This window comes from Scyliorhinus canicula, chromosome 7, assembly GCF_902713615.1.
Source record: "Scyliorhinus canicula chromosome 7, sScyCan1.1, whole genome shotgun sequence".
In the NCBI taxonomy this organism is placed as follows: Eukaryota; Metazoa; Chordata; class Chondrichthyes; order Carcharhiniformes; family Scyliorhinidae; genus Scyliorhinus; species Scyliorhinus canicula.
In genome coordinates this window covers 120,571,482-120,588,231 of record NC_052152.1, presented here as the reverse complement: position 1 = coordinate 120,588,231, position 16,750 = coordinate 120,571,482, and the positions used below count along the sequence as shown (strand labels likewise).

General features: G+C 45.6%; 1 protein-coding gene across 1 annotated transcript in view; it reads left to right on the top strand.

Annotated features, from left to right (window-relative positions):
• The window catches only part of LOC119969123 (phosphorylase b kinase regulatory subunit alpha, liver isoform-like), a 168,338-nt gene that overhangs the window by 31,744 nt on the left and 119,844 nt on the right, over positions 1-16,750 (top strand). The window contains 4 exon segments of the mRNA XM_038802340.1: positions 12,561-12,659; positions 12,776-12,922; positions 15,994-16,047; positions 16,589-16,711. Coding sequence (XP_038658268.1) covers positions 12,561-12,659; positions 12,776-12,922; positions 15,994-16,047; positions 16,589-16,711 — 423 coding nt within the window.

Sequence of the window (16,750 nt, the reverse complement as noted above, 5' to 3'; positions counted from 1 at the left end):
AGAGGTTCTCACACAGGTCCCATTGCTTGATACGATAAGACGACCTAGTGTGTTACCCCTCTCTCTGGAGCTGTAAAGACTTAATTACCTGCAAATGCTTGCATTCAAAGTATCATCTTGCATCTTTGACTTTGTCGATATATATGTTTCTGGAATCTATTCTTCATTCACCTGAGGAAGGAGCAGTGCTCCGAAAGCTAGTAATTTTAAACAAACGTGTTGGCCTTTAACCTGGTGTTGTAAGACTTCTTACCATCATGTTAGACAGTCTAAAATTATTTAATATTGGGCTCTTGTGGTGGTCCGAGGAACTGTCAATGATTTTTACCAATAATTGCCCTCAAACCAGTGTCATTGGGTTCACATTGGTGTTATCATGTCATAACAAAAAACAGGTGTTACTCCAGCTCCCCCGGAAACGTTGTCTGTTTTCATTGAGAAATTATTTAGCGTAGATTGTGCTGCTCCAGACGAACTATGTAACCTCAAAAATTCCTCCCAAAACGGGGTCAACTAATATGCCGAGTATAACAGTATAGGGGCGGTTAGTCATCATTTTGAAATGTTGCTAGCATTCAAGGCACCATGGCCATGTCTTAAATTCCTGTGCCCCTTCGCAACACAGCCCTAACGCCTACTTGATCCAGTTGTAAGATAAGTAAAACATGCATTTGTGAAAAGGAAAAGCCAGTTCAAAATTTTTTCGAATCCCAGTCAAGATCAGTAGTACCGGAGTTCCATTTCAGGTTATACAAGACCAATTTGGACAAGGTTTTCTGGTAGCATTCATGTCTAGGTTTTACTGGCATGTAGTAGCTGCATGTACGGCAGGTACATACAAAAAAGGAATCTTGTACTCCAGGACGATTTATATGCCACAATTTACGGTATGTCTCCACCAGACCTAACCTGCTTCGATGTATTTGTAGATTCCTGTTCTCAAAACATGGGGCCACATATGGGCATGCTATTGCACAAAGATATGATGGAATATTTGCCGATCATTTTCCTGTACTGCATCAGCTGCTAAGAATATGTTTCTCATGTGAGGAGGAATATGAGAACCTTCTTAAACCTATCGTGAAGACCTCTTATTTATTGTGCGGTCACGTCCAGAAATACTACAATGACTCAAGTTATAATGCATCTTGTTTCACCACCTGTTCTCCTGAGATCTATTTAAAGAATATGTCATGCGACCCTGTGACACACATTTGTATTTTCCTATTTGGACAGCTCCACAGTAAGGAAGCCAGGAGTGAGCTATGGGATAACCGGGATGAAAGCTGTTGTCAGACTGGCTACCAGTGATTTCTCAGCCAGAGCCAAGATTTCCTAGCTTCACATCCGACTTTGTGCGTAGGCTTGTGTGAAGAGCCAGCCTCAGTCAGGACGTTTAACGGCAGCTGTACAAACCCTTAGTGAGACACATAAGATGTAGGAGCAGAAATAGGCCATTCGGCCCATCGAGCCTGCTGCACCGTTCATGAGTCATCTGATCTGATAATCTTCAACTCCACTTGCCCGCCCTTATCCCTATAACCCTTCATTCCCTGACTGATTAAAAATCTGTCTATCTGTTGAACATACTTAATGACCCAGCCTCTTTGGCTCTCTGTGACACCCAGGCTCATTCCCCTGCCCTATCCCCATAGCCCCACCTAACCTGCACCACTTTGGACACAAAGGGGCAATTTATCCTGGCCAATCCACCTAACCTGCACATCTTTAGACTGTGGGAGGAAACCGGAGCACCTGGAGGAAATTTATGTAGACACGGAGCGAAGGTGCCAACACCACGTGGACAGTCACCAAGGCCGGAATTGAACTCTGATCCTGGTGCTGCCGCTGTGCTAACCGCTGTGCCACCGTGCCATCTCATTTCTGGGATGAGGGGTTTATCTTATGATAAAAGATTGAACAGGTTGGGCTTGTATCCATTGGTGTTTAGGAGAATGAGAGGTGATCTTCTTGAAACATATCGGATATTGAGGGAATTTGACAGAGTGGGAAGCGAGAGGATGTTTCCTCTTGTGGGAGAGACTAGAACCAGGTGACAGAGTTTAAGAAAAATAATTTCCCATTTTAAGATGAAGATGAGGAGAAATTCTTTCTCTGAGAGTCATTAGTCCGTGGAATTCTCTTACCCAGAGAGTAGTGGAGGTTGGGTCATTGAATTTATTCAAGGCTGAGTTTAGTAGATTATTAATAGATGAGGGAGTCACAGGTTAATGGGGAACAGGCAGAAAAGTAGGGCTGATGCCACAATCAGGTCAGGCATGATCTCATTGAATGGCGGAGCAGTCTCGAGGGGCCGAATGGCCCACTCCGGCTTTTAAATCCTACGTTCCTAAGTTCCTCGCTGACCATTCCCTGGAGTATTAACAGGCTTGTTAGTCCAAGTTGACCAACTCCCAAATGGTAGACTACCATTATGAGAGAGAGACGTCATCAATCATTTTCATCCGTTAAGAATTCTGTATTGATAAACTTTTGAGAATTTGCAACGATACAATTGTTCATATACTGAGAATTTCTGAAATAGAAACCAAAGAGAAAATGCTGGAAAATTTCAGCAGGTCTGGCAGCATCTGTAGGGAGAGAAAAGAGCTAATGTTTCGAGTCCGATGACTCTTTGTCAAAGATCCTTTGTCTTAAATAGAAATGTTGATTTATTAGATCTAAAGCACCCATTCAAACAGTCTGAGGCAGGGGGAGGGGTTTGCCAGAATAGAGGGGCAAGAACCATGGGTATGTCATTTTGCATGGCCGGCTGGCATGGACTTCTGTTGCCATCCTGCCCCCGATACATTTTGCCGATAGTGACTTCAAGAGTAGAGTTGGCATCTGCTTGGAAACGAGGATAATCTAATTGAGGCCTTAGAACCTTTGGGCCCCGTAACTAAGGAAGGATGTGCTGGCCTTGGAGCGGGTCCCGAGGACGTTCACAAGAATGATCAACAGAATGAAGGGCTTGTCGTTTGAGGAGCGGTTCAGGACTCTGGGTCTGTACTTGTTGGAGTTTAGAAGGATAAGGGGAACTCATTGAAACATACAGAATACTGAGAGGCCTGGATAGAGTGGACGTGGAGAGGATGCTTCCGCTAGTAGGAGAGACGAGAACCTGTGGGCACAATCTCAGACTAAAGGGATTTTACAACTGGGATGAGGAGGAATCTCTTCAGCCAGAGGGTGGTGAATCTGTGGAACTCATGTAGAGGTCAAATCGCTGAGTGTCTTTGAGACAGATATAGATAGGTTCCTCATTAATAAGGGGATCAGAGGTTATGGGGAGAAGGTAGGAGACTGGGGATGAGAAACAAATGAGACATGATTAAATTTTAAAGGGAGCAGCAATTTACAATACATGAGAAAAAGGTGCTGATTGATTGGCAAGTTAGCTCTGATTGGTTGTGGCGTTGCCATGGAGAATGCACCATCGAACTATTGTCACCAGGTTTTTGTTTAATTCAAAAATGGCGCAGTGCCTGGACATGTCTCTTTTGTCTGCAGAGCATAAGTCCCTGCTAATGGCTCGTTTCTATTGTTTAGCCCTTTTAAATTTCGATTTGGGTGGCCTCGCACACCGGTAACTAAAAGGAGCTGATTTCTGCAAAGCTTGCTGAGGGACTATTCAATTGCTGCATGGTTGTGTGGTTCACAGGAAACATTGTTTTCTACATTTGAGAGGTTTAGATAGAGTAGCTAGAGAAAAGTTATTCCCACTAGAAGTGAGTGGGCCGATAACCAGAGGTCGTATGGAGTCAAAATCAGTTAAAAGAAATTACATGTGGAGAAAATTTTGCTTTAGAGGGTTGTCAGGATCTAGTCAGTTTAATTTGATTTGATTTATTGTCACTTATACCGAAGTGCAGTGAAAAGTATTTTTCTGTGGCCGAGGGAACATACACAGTACGTATATAGTAGACAAAATAATAATCGACAGAGAACATAGACAAATGGTTATCAACAAATAGTGATTTGTTACAGTGCAGAACAAGGGACCAAACAAAGCAAATACATGAGCAAGAGCAGCATAGGGCGTCATGAATAGTGTTCTTACAAGGAACAGATCAGTCCGAGGGGGAGTCATTGAGGAGTCTTGCAGCTGTGGGGAAGAAGCAGTTCCCATGTCTGGATGTGCGAGTCTTCAGACTTCTGTACCTTCAGCCTGATGGAAGGGTCTGGAAGAGGGCAATGCCTGGGTGGGAAGGGTCTCTGATAATGCTGTCTATCTTCCTGAGGCAGCGGGAGGTGTAGACAGAATCAATGTGGGGGTGGCAAGCTTGTGTGATGGGTTGGGCTGAGTTCATCACACTCTACAGTTTCTTGTGATCTTGGGACGAGCAGTTGCCATACCAGACTCTGATGCAGCTGGATAGGATGCTCTCAATGGCACATCTGCAGAAGTTTGTGAGAGTCGATGCAGACATGCCGAATTTCTTTAGCTTCCATCTTTTCACCTGAAAAGAAAAAGTGGAAGTTAATTCCATTCATAGTTTTCAAAGGGAGTGTGACTGAAGAATGAAACATTCATAGGGTTGCGGATGAAAGGTGATTGCTTTGGGACTAAGCAACACTGTTCTGGTTTAGCACACTGGGCTAAATCGCTGGCTTTAAAAAGCAGACCAAGGCAGGCCAGCAGCACGGTTCAATTCCCGTACTAGCCTCCCCGAACAGGTGCCGGAATATGGCGACTAAGGGCTTTTCACAGTAACTTAATTGAAGCCTACTCATGACAATAAGCGATTTTCATTCTATTTCACTTTAATTTCTTTCATTGAGCCAGCACAGATATGAAGAGTCGAATGGTCTCCTTCTGTGCTGTAAGTGGCAATGTTGCAATACATACAACTCCTGACAGGTATAAGTGAGCTACATTGTTAAACGGATTCCGTAAGCACTGTTTTATTACAGCACAGAAAAGGTGGCATGGTGGCACAGTGGTTAGCACTGCTGCCTCACAGCTCCAGCGTCCTGGGTTCAAATCTGGCCTCGGGTGACTATCTGTGTGGAGTTTGCACTTTCTCCCTGTGTCTACGTGGGTATCCTCCGAGTGCTCTGCTTTCTGCGTAAGATAGTCCAAGGATGTGCAGGTCAGGTGGATTGGCTATGCTAAATTTTCCCTTAGTGTCCAAAGGTTAGGTAGGGTTACTGGGCTGAAGTAGGGTGTTCTTTCAAGGGCTGGTGTAGACTCGATGGACTGAGTGGCCTCTTTCTGTGATTTCTTTCATTTCTGACCATCGCATCTGTGCTGGTCAAAAACAAAAAGTGTTCGAATCCCATTTTTGGAGAAATGATAGAAGTAGCTATCAGATAAAACACATTGCACAGCACCAAATATAAAATAAACTCATTCAAACATGCAAAGGAATTCTGCGCCAGCAGCATTTTCCATTCCCTCCAAAGTCAATTAAGTATTGATTGACTCGTTGAATTTTATGGCCCCGGGTCCCTATCGCATTAGGGCTGCAACATTCCACCAGAGAATTTTGCTACAAAGAACAAAGAAAAGTACATCACAGGAACAGGCCCTTCAGCCCTCCAAGCCTGTGCCGACCATGCTACCCGTCGAAACTAGAGTCTTCTACACTTCCTGGGTCTCTATCCCTCTATTCCCATCCTATTCATGTATTTGTCAAGATGCCCCTTAAATGTCACTATCATCCCTGCTTTCACCACCTCCTCCGGCAGAAAGTTCCAGGCACCCACTACCCTCTGTGTAAAAAAACTTGCCTCGTACATCTCCTCTAAACCTTGCCCCTCACACCTTAAACCTATACCCCCTAGTAATTGACCCCTCTACACTGGGAAAAAGCCTCTGACTATCCACTCTGTCTGTGCCCTCATAATTTTGTAGACCTCTATCAGGTCGCCCCTCAACGTCCGTCGTTCCAGTGAGAACAAACCGAGTTTATTCAACCGCTCCACATAGCTAATGCCCCCCATACCAGGCAACATCCTGGTAAATCTCTTCTGCACCCTCTCTAAAGCCTCCACATCCTTCTGGCAGTGTGGCGACCAGAATTGAACACAAAACTCCCAAGTGTGACCTAACTACGGTTCTATACAGCTGCAACATGACTTGCCAATTCTTACACTCAATGCCCCAGCCAATGAAGGCAAGCATCAAATTGTCCCATTGGGCAGACACAGCATGGGTTCATAAAAGGCAGGTCGTGCCTAACAAATTTAGTGGAATTTTTTGAGGCCATTACCAGAGCAGTAGATAACGGGGAGCCAATGGATGTGATATATCTGGATTTCCAGAAAGCCTTTGACAAGGTGCCACACAAAAGGTTGCTGCATAAGATAAAGTTGCATGGCATTAAGGGTAAAGTAGTAGCATGGATAGAGGATTGGTTAATTAATAGAAAGCAAAGAGTGGGGATTAATGGGTGTTTCTCTGGTTGGCAATCAGTAGCTAGTGGTGTCCCTCAGGGATCCGTGTTGGGCCCACAATTGTTCACAATTTACATAGATGATTTGGAGTTGGGGACCAAGGGCAATGTGTCCAAGTTTGCAGATGACACTAAGATGAGTGGTAAAGCGAAAAGTGCAGAGGATACTGGAAGTCTGCAGAGGGATTTGGATAGGTTAAGTGAATGGGCTAGGGTCTGGCAGATGGAATACAATGTTGACAAATGTGAGGTTATCCATTTTGGTAGGAATAACAGCAAACGGGATTATTATTTAAACGATAAAATATTAAAGCATGCTGCTGTGCAGGGAGACCTGGGTGTGCTAGTGCATGAGTCACAGAAAGTTGGTTTACAGGTGCAACAGGTGATTAAGAAGGCAAATGGAATTTTGTCCTTCATTGCTAGAGGGATGGAGTTTAAGACTAGGAAGGTTATGTTGCAATTGTATAAGGTGTTAGTGAGGCCACACCTGGAGTATTGTGTTCAGTTTTGGTCTCCTTACTTGAGAAAGGACGTACTGGCACTGGAGGGTGTGCAGAGGAGATTCACTAGGTTAATCCCAGAGCTGAAGGGGTTGGATTATGAGGAAAGGTTGAGTAGACTGGGACTGTACTCGTTGGAATTTAGAAGGATGAGGGGGGAATCTTATAGAAACATTTAAAATTATGAAGGGAATAGATAGGATAGATGAAAGGAGGTTGTTTCCACTGGCGGGTGAAAGCAGAACTAAGAGGCATAGCCTCAAAATAAGGGGAAGTAGATTTGGGACTGAGTTTAGGAGGAACTTCTTCACCCAAAGGGTCGTGAATCTATGGAATTCCTTGCCCAGTGAAGCAGTTGAGGCTCCTTCATTAAATGTTTTTAAGGTAAAGATAGATAGTTTTTTGAAGAATAAAGGGATTAAGGGTTATGGTGTTCGGGCCGGAAACTGCAGCTGAGTCCACAAAAGATCAGCCATGATCTCATTGAATGGCAGAGCAGGCTCGAGGGGCCAGATGGCCTACTCCTGCTCCTAGTTCTTATGTTCTTATGCTGTATACCTTCTTGACTACCTTCTCCACCTGCGTTGTCCCTTTCAGTGACCTGTGTACCTGTACACCTAGATCTCTCTGACTGTCAATACTCTTGAGGGCTCTACCATTCACTGTATATTCCCTACCTGCATTAGACCTTCGAAAATGCATTACCTTCCATAGCTAAATAAGTGAAACAAAAATTCTCTCATTGCCAGTTAGAGATAACTGCTGTGAAATCAACCTCTACTGCCTGGATACACATTGCTCAAGAAAAGCCTCCTTTATTTATTAATATTGATTAATTCCAACAATCAGACAATTTATCTGTCCACATTGGTTTTATTTGCCCTAATTATTATTGAGTCTGTGGCCGGATTTACCATTGCAAGTCCACCTCTCTGCCGCTGCTAGCAAGGATGGAGAATTTGGCTGCGCCGTTTACAGGTGGCAGGATTCTGTGCGCCCGCTGCTGTCAATGGTAATTCCCTTTGAAGCCACTCTCCACTGCCGGGAAACCCACCCGGGCAGGGGTGCACTGACCACTGGTTCAGAGAATCCCACCGCTAGCAAACGGTGGAGAATTCTGGGCTGAATCTCCATTCCCTCTTCACTTTCACTTTTCCTCCTTCCCAGAATATGACCGACTTCCTGAGAGTGAATACCATTCTTTTTCCAATGGGCAACAAAATTCCAGCCTTGCCAACGAATCCCATTCCCCAAAAAATGAATGAAAAAGGAAATTCTGCTGAGTAGAGACAAATGAATATTGTGGACTTCAGTCTGACTCGGTCTCTCAGACATCACGAGCAGTTTAATGAGGCTGTTTATTCCATTGACCATTCCCTTGTCATCCCATCAACTCTTAAAGCTGTGCCATTGTCAGTGTAATGATTTACATGTGCAACAACGCAGACTTGGTGTATCAACAGCTTTCACTGTGGTTACTAATGGATTCACTTCTATAAAATTATATTGGACATATTGCACAGTAGTTACTGTTATCAAACAAAGTTATGTCATAGAATCATAGAATTTGCCGTGCAAAAGGAGGCCATTCAGCTCATCGAGTCTGCACTGGTCCTTGGAAAGAGCACTCTAATTATGCCCACACCCCCACCCTATCCCAGTAACCCCACCTATCCTTATTTGGACACCCTGGGCGGCATTCTCCCCTACCCGGCGTGACGGAGGGTGCCGGCGTAGGGGAGTGGCGCCAACCACTCAGGGGTCGCGCCTCCTCCAAAGGTGGGGAATTCTCCCCACCTTTGGGGGCCAGCCCCGCGCCGGAGCAGTTTGCACCGGTAGACTGGCGCAAACACCCGGCGCAGTCGGAAGCGGGGCTGGCCGAAAGGCTTTCGGCGGCCGGCGCATGCGCCGGCAGTGACGTCAGCGGCAGCTGGCCGCTGACGTCACTGCCGGCGCATGCGCGATGCGGGGTTCTCCTCCGCGTCCGCCATGGCGGAGGCCGTGGCGGCGCGGAAGGAGAAAGAGTGCCCCCACGGCACTGCCCCGCGGAGTGAGCGGGGGGCCCCGATCGCGGGCCAGGCCTCCGTGGGGGCAACCCCCCGGGTCCGATTGCCCCCCGCCCCCCCCAGGACCCCGGGGGCCCGCTCGCGCCGCTGAGTCCGCCGTTTCTGAGGTGGTGTACACCTCGGCGGCGGGAGAAGGCCTCCCAGCGGCGGGACTTCGGCCCATCCGGGCCGGAGATTTAAAGGTGAGTTTTTAAAAAATGAAATCCCGCCGGCGCCAGCTGTTTTCACAGGCTGCCGGCGGGATTTGCACAACGCCGGTTTTTTACCGGCGGGAGAATTAGGAGACCTGCGGGAGCGGAAATCACGCCGCTTCCCGCCAATTCTCCGACCCTGCGTGGGGTCGGAGAATCCCGCCCCATACGTGTGATGAATGTAGGAATGTCAGTTGTATTGTATTATATGTTATTTGGTGCAGTAAGGGTTAAATGCCTGGGTTAGTGTGTGCCTGCTGTAGTAATATCTTTAAAAATCCTGGTTTGAGAGACAGCCAGGCATTTTGGCTTCAGAGGTGCAATTAAAGCATCGTAAAAATGAAATTATCGTTCATTCCAACCATGAATATTGTTTAACTGAATTGGGCAAATGGAATTTTGTTTTATAAAGAAGGTTCCCTGGGAGTAGATAATTAGAGACATTGCATTTAGCTTCAGTAAAGTAATGTAGTTAAGGGGAGGAGCCAGAGATTGAAGGAGTCAGGTGTTGAATTTCAGTTTTGGAGTTCAATTTAGATTGGGGATGTAACCTGCACAGTCGACAAGGGGGCGCCAGTCGATGTGGTATATTTGGACTTTCAGAAAGCGTTTGACAAAGTCCCGCGTAAGAGATTATTGTGCAAAATTAAAGCGCATGGGATTGGGGGAAATGTATTGAGGTGGATAGAAAACTGGTTGGCAGAGAGGAAACAAAGATTAGGGATAAATGGGTCCTTTTCAAATTGGCAGGCAGTAACTAGCGGGGTACCACCGGGATCGGTGCTGGGACCCCAGCTATTCACAATATATATTAATGATTTGGATGAGGGAACAAAATGTAACATCTCAAAGTTTGCAGATGATACCAAATTAGGTGGGAGGGTGAATTGTGACGAGGATGCAGGGATCCGACAGCAAGATCTGGACAGGTTGGGCGAGTGGGCAAACCAATGGCAGATGCAGTATAATTTGGATAAGTGTGAGGTTATTCATTTCGGAAGCAAAAACTAGAATGCAGATTACTACCTGAATGGTTGTAAATTGGGAGAGGAGATTGTGCAGCGGGACCTGGGTGTCCTTGTGCACCATTCACTGAAGGTAAGCATGAAGGTGCAGCAGGCGGTCAAGAAGGCTAATGGTATGTTGGCCTTCATTGCAAGAAGTTTCGAGTATAGAAGCAGGGATGTGTTGCTGCAATTGTACAGGGCCTTGGTGAGGCCACACTTGGACTATTGTGTACAGTTCGGGGCTGGTTTAGCACAGGGCTAAAGAGCTGTCTTTTAAAGCAGACCAAGACAGGCCAGCAGCACGGTTCAATTCCCGTACCAGTCTCCCCGAACAGGCGCCGGAATGTGGCGACTAGGGGCTTTTCACAGTAACTTCATTTGAAGCATACTTGTGACAATAAATGATTTTTATTTTTGATTTCAGTTTTGGTCTCCTTCTCTGAGATAGGATGTTCTTGCTCTCGAGGGAGTGCAGCGAAGGTTTACCAGACTGATTCCAGGGATGGCGGGACTGTCATATGAGGAGAGATTGACTAGGTTGGGATTGTTCTCGCTGGAATTCAGAAGAATGAGGGGGGATCTTATAGAGACTTATAAAATTCTAACAGGACTCCTCCTGCTCCTATATTCTATAGTATCTAGGTAAATAGACAAGCAGCTTTTTGCCAAATCCTGGGAAATTAAACAGTTGTTTGACACAGACCAGAATCTGCAAGCTGGTTCCTGAAGGATTTCTCTCTTTCTCTCCAATCAGTCTTTTTTTTTAAATTTCGAGCACCCAATTCATTTTTTCCAACTAATGGGCAATTTTGCATGATCAATCCACCTACCCTGCACATATTTGGGTTGTGGGGGCCCAGAGCCGGGATCGAACCTGGGATCTCGACCCCGTGAGACTGCAGTGCTAACCACTGCGCCGCTGTGCTGCCCTCCAATCAGACTTTTAAAGGGAACTCTATTCAAGTGTAGATTTAGTAACCCTGTGCTGCAAACAGTATTAAAAAGTGGATTTTGACCTGAGATGGGTTTTGTTTGAGTGGAGATAAACAGATTGCATTTAGGAGTGTTTCATTTCATTGTGAAGCATTGTTTAACTTGGAATTGTAAGCTATTTCTTCAAGATGTTGAAGTTATTTTAATCCTGTGTCCATAATGAAGTTTGTATTAATATACCATATCCCTATTTCTTTGTGCAATCTTTCTTGGAACAAAATATGCATTCCTCATAGTCTTAAAATAATATATTGGGGTTTCTGTGCAATATCCTCATAACTTTTGGGGCCTGGTCCAGGATAATAATATATTCTTATTTCTGGAACTTTCCAGAGTGGGAAGGCCCTGGTAACAAGTGAACTTACAACCATGTTGTAATTTATGACGCTTCATTCAGGCTGGGCTACAAGGTTTAGACAGATTCCTGCCAGTGTTCCAACTGGACCTGGCCAGAGCCCATTGGTATATGGCTGGGATGATGCTGTTACCAATATTTCCTGGTTAGGCTCGAAAGGATGGAAGCATCCTTTTATCCAGTGATGTTTAGTGGCAGTTTGGGAACTCTCGACATGTGAGGTTCCCACATCACCGGCTCAGTAAGGGCCCAGTTCAAGAGGGGTGTGTATGCCCAAAGAAACAAAATACACAAGACTCCAGGTGGGTGTAAGCACAGCTGCCAATCGAGAGAAGTGGCTCGGGTTACAAAGGCTGGCAGATTTTCCTTTGCAAAGAGGCCCATTGGGGGTGACCTGTCTCTCTGAAGGGTTTAGGGGTCCTGCAGCTGCAGGGAAACCTGGACAACCTGTTTCTTTGCTGCACGGATCAAACTGACACTGAAGATTCCCCAGAATGGCACTAGTGTGGGATTCTTCTTATTAATAATAATCATTTGTCCTAGTGCGGTGGCACTGCTGCCCCACAGCGCCCGGGACCGGGTTCAATTCCGACCTTGGTGGCTGTCCGTGTGGAGTTTGCACATTTTCCCGGTGTCTGTGTGGGCTTCCTCTGGATGCTCCAGTTTCTTCCCACAATCGAAAGACATGCAGGTTAGGTGGATTGGCCATGCTACTTTGCCCCTTAGTGTCTAAAGATGTGTAGGTTAGGTTACGGGGTTGCGAGAATGGGCTGGGGTAGTGGGCTTGGGTGGAGTCCTCCTTCAGAGTTTCGGTGCAGACTCGATGGGCTGAATGGCCACTTTCTGCAGTGTAAAGAGTCTATGGTTCTGTGGAACCAACCGTCTACCTCCTCAAGTTATTCTATGTGTTTGAATTGTCTCAATCCTATTTCAGCAAATATCTGACCCATTGTTCAACAAGCAATACCTCTGTCAACATTCAGCACTTCAATTGAATGTAATTATTGGGATAGTATTCTAACTACTTATTCCTTGTTGCTGCAGGCAGCACTGGAAGCAATCGATGAGCTGGATTTATTTGGTGCCCGGGGAGGCCCCAAGTCAGTTATTCATGTTCTTCCTGATGAAGTTCAGCATTGCCAGGTAAACGAGAGAGAGTGACATGGGAACGGTTTTTTTTAGAGAACTGTCATTTAATGATCAGTCCAAGCATGATTGGTGGATTTTAATTGATTCACCTTGTTTTCTTTTTGTTCCAGTCCATTCTTCTTTCTATGCTACCAAGAGCTTCAACATCTAAAGAGATTGATGCCGGACTTCTGTCCATTATTTCCTACCCGGCTTTTGCTGTGGAGGATATGGACCTTGTCAATGTGACAAAGAACGAAATAATTACAAAATTGCAGGTAATTTTTAAAAAACCAAATAGTTATGCTATCTGAAGCTGTGCAATAAGATGACCTTACAAGAGCTCTTCCTCTTCCTGTTATGCTAGTATTCCCTCTTGCTGAAGCCTTTCGGACCAATCTTTAACTGAGACAGATAGTGGAGTAGGTAAGGGAGTGTCTGCAGATGTTGTTTATATGAAGTTCCAGAAGCTATTTGACAAGATTCCACAAAAGAGGTAGTTAACAAAAATGAAAGCACTTAAACTTGGAGATCTGTTTAGTTAGTGAACTGCAAAGGAGATGGGAGGCAGAGTTGTGATAGAATCCCTACAGTGCAGAAGGAGACCATTCAGCTCATCCAATCTGCACTGAACAGTCAAAAGACCACGCTACCCAGGCCCAATCCCCCACTCTATCCCTGTAATTCCACCCAACCTTTGGGCACTAAGGGGCAATTTAGCATGGCCAATCCACCCATGATTGTCCATGCTAAATTGCCCCAGTGTACAAAGATGTGCAGGTTTGGTGCGGTTACTGGATTAAGGAGATAGCGTGGGGGAGTGACTAACATAGGGTGCTTTTTCAGAGGGTCGGTGCAGACTCGATGGGCTGAGTGGCCTCCTTCTGCACTGTAAGGATTCTATTGTAAGGTCCAAAAATACAATTAAAAAGGCTAATGGAATGTTGACCTTTGTCTTGAATACAAAGGGGGTCAATGTCTTGTTACAGTTGTAATTATCTCCGGTTAGACCATATCAGCAGTAACTGGATTCATTTCTGGGCACTAACCTTAGGAAGGATAAACTCCTGGAGGGGACGCAGCACAGATGCATTAGAATGATATTGCAGCTGAAAGGATTCAATTCTGAGAGCTGGTTGCAAAGTTTGAGCTGTTATTTTCTTCGGTTTTGAAGATTTAATAGTGACCTAATTGTCCTGTGTACCTGTCCTATTTCTTCTACAGTGGGTAGGGAGCAGAATAGAGCCCTGCTGCTCAGAGGTAATGTCAGGAAACACTTATTCACACAAAGGATAATGCAAACCAAGAACACTCTCTCCCAAAATGCAGTTGAGGCTGTGGGTTAACAGAAAATCTCAGAACTGAGATTGATCAATTTTGGCTGGTGATGAATGTTTGTGTTGTAGTAATTTTTTTAAATCCTGGTTTGAAAGAAAGACGGACACCTTGGCTGCAGAAGGAGCAATTAAGATGTCATAAATGTGATATCATCATTCTTTCACTCCAGGTGTATGTTTGCAAGGAGAGGCCTAATGGGTTTTTCTTATGATTTCTGGGAAGCAGTTAATTGGAGACATTGGGTCCAGTTCAGTGGATTTGAGACTAAGTCGGCTTTTGGTCACGTTTGGCGGGGTAATTCTTGGCAGCTGCAGCTCCAACAACACTTTGCCTTTTTTATGGGCCTCGGGAGTTTCTCCCCACTGAGACAGCACTTTGAGAGATTTCCTGCTGGCAAGCTGATCTCACCAGTGCGAACGGCTGTTCGCAGATTGGGATGCCATTTTGATTGGCAGCTCCGATCTTTCTCCCCCCCCCCCCCCCCCCCCCCCCCCCCTTTAGCCCCCCTCCCCAACATTGTTGAGGCCCCTGGGAACCCTCCTCACTCCCCTCCAACTGGCAAGGCCCCCCGGATCCAAACCCTGGTAGTGTCAACCTGCCATTTGGGCACACTTGCATTGCCAGCCTAGAACCATGGCAGTGCCCCGTCACCCTGGCAGTGCCCCGTCATCCTGGCAGTGCCCCATCATCCTGGCAGTGCCCCGTCACCCTGGCAGTGCCCCGTCACCCTGGCAGTGCCCCGTCACCCTGGCAGTGCCCCGTCACCCTGGCAGTGCCCCGTCATCCTGGCAGTTGTACATGGGCACCCTGACTGTGCCTGGTTGGCACTGCCAAGGTGCCAGGCTGCCAGTGCCCAAGTGCCAGGGGGAGCGCCAGGGTACCATCCCTCCCTGTCCCAAACCATCGAGAGTCCCTAATACCTTGCAAACCCCCCCGAGGTGCCATTACTTCTGTCTACCTTTGTGTGCACCAGTATTAAAAAGCTCCTTGGTGAGGTCTCACAGGCACAACCGTTGATTCCAGGCGCCAGATGAATCCAGCATCTGGGTAGTTAAATGAACCATTAGATTTATTTAAATATGCAGATCTGGATCGCACACAGAAAGGAGACCAAGGCTTTCAGGGCCCCTGCTCTTCCCTGACCCAATCAAAAGTAGATGCCTAATTTCCTGGACCATTTGACAGACTGCGGGGTCACTGTTATAAGGCGACAGGTGATATGCTCTGCCCATTCGTACCTGAAAACTGGGGCCTACATAAATAATTGGACACAGGTTTTTCTTACTATCGACAGGTGCCTGCCAAGGGCAGACAGATCCTGTACCAATCCCTTCAGGACCCTATTCAAGATTGCAGTTATCAGGCACCAGATTGCTAAGTGACCCCTGACCAGTAGCAGGCAGCTCCCCATTGAGCAGGTTGTGGTCAGAGGGAGTGATGTTGGTGGGTATTAGGTAGGTGCATTTCAAATTAGCACCATTTGACCCTTCATTGGCTCAATGGAAGCTTGGAAATACTTCATTCCCAATGAGCAGTGTGTGTGTGTGATCTTGGACAGTGAAAGTTTATGGGCTCGTCAACCCTGGGAGTGTATCATATCAGAGGTAGACATCCAAATCCAAATGGTTATGGACAGCAGAGATGCAGTAAAAAGGGAAATTCTCTTTCTGACACAGAGCCCAATTGGAGTTCTACTCCAATATGTTAACTTAACCTGTGAAACTCGGGTGATAATCGCCTTGCCCCTTGCCAGTTGGCACCAGCCTATCTATTCGAGCTTTGTCTTGCAATTGGGGTGATTTATCTGGGGACTGCACAATGAAACGTGCAAAGAACAGGTTTATCACTCCATTACATTGAGCACAGGGCTATGTTTCCCCCAGTGTGTTGAGACTGCCTTTGCTGAGCTGGAGGTGGTGGGGGGAATGTGACCATATTCTGGTATTGTGCTGTCCAAATGTGACATACCGGAGCTTTCTTTCAGACAGTTTAATTTATTTCTGTTGTACAGGGGCGGTATGGTTGCTGTCGATTTTTGAGAGATGGTTACAAAACTCCAAGAGAGGTAAATAGAGTTTACATTCTTGCCTGAAGATTGATAAAACAGGTGCACATTCGGCCAGAATGGAACATTGGCTGTAATCAGAGCTTTGATAATTCATTTTTGACCTTTTTAACATTAGGTCTGTGGTGGTAATTATATTCTTTATAAGTACAGTATGATTTTTGAGCATTGACAGAAGGATTAGTGCCTACATATGTTTTGTATGAATAGCCTTTTGATAACACTCTGCCAATCTCGTCTGGCTCTGAAGTTGTCCCAAAACGTATAACCAATGAATAATCATCGGCATTCTGCTCAACTTTTTAACTACATACTCAACTACATACATTTTTAAAAATGATTCAAGCTCATTTGCATTTTTTTATATTTGAAAATGTATTTTGATAAAAGCTTCTTTCTTAATACAAATGTGTCTCTTTTTTCTGTGATGCTGCAAACCATTCCTGATCTCAAATTTATTATTAGAAAACGATTGCATTGCAATGTTACCTGTTATTTTTTTTTAAGTTTCTGTATTACAATCGCAATCTTCTGTTTTTAGGATCCTAGCAGATTGCATTATGACTCCGCTGAACTTCAGTTGTTTGAAAATATTGAATGTGAATGGCCTGTATTCTGGACCTACCTCCTCATTGATGGAGTATTCAGAGAAGACAAGATGCAGGTAGGATATTGGCTGCATCATAGGCTAGACAGAGAGAGA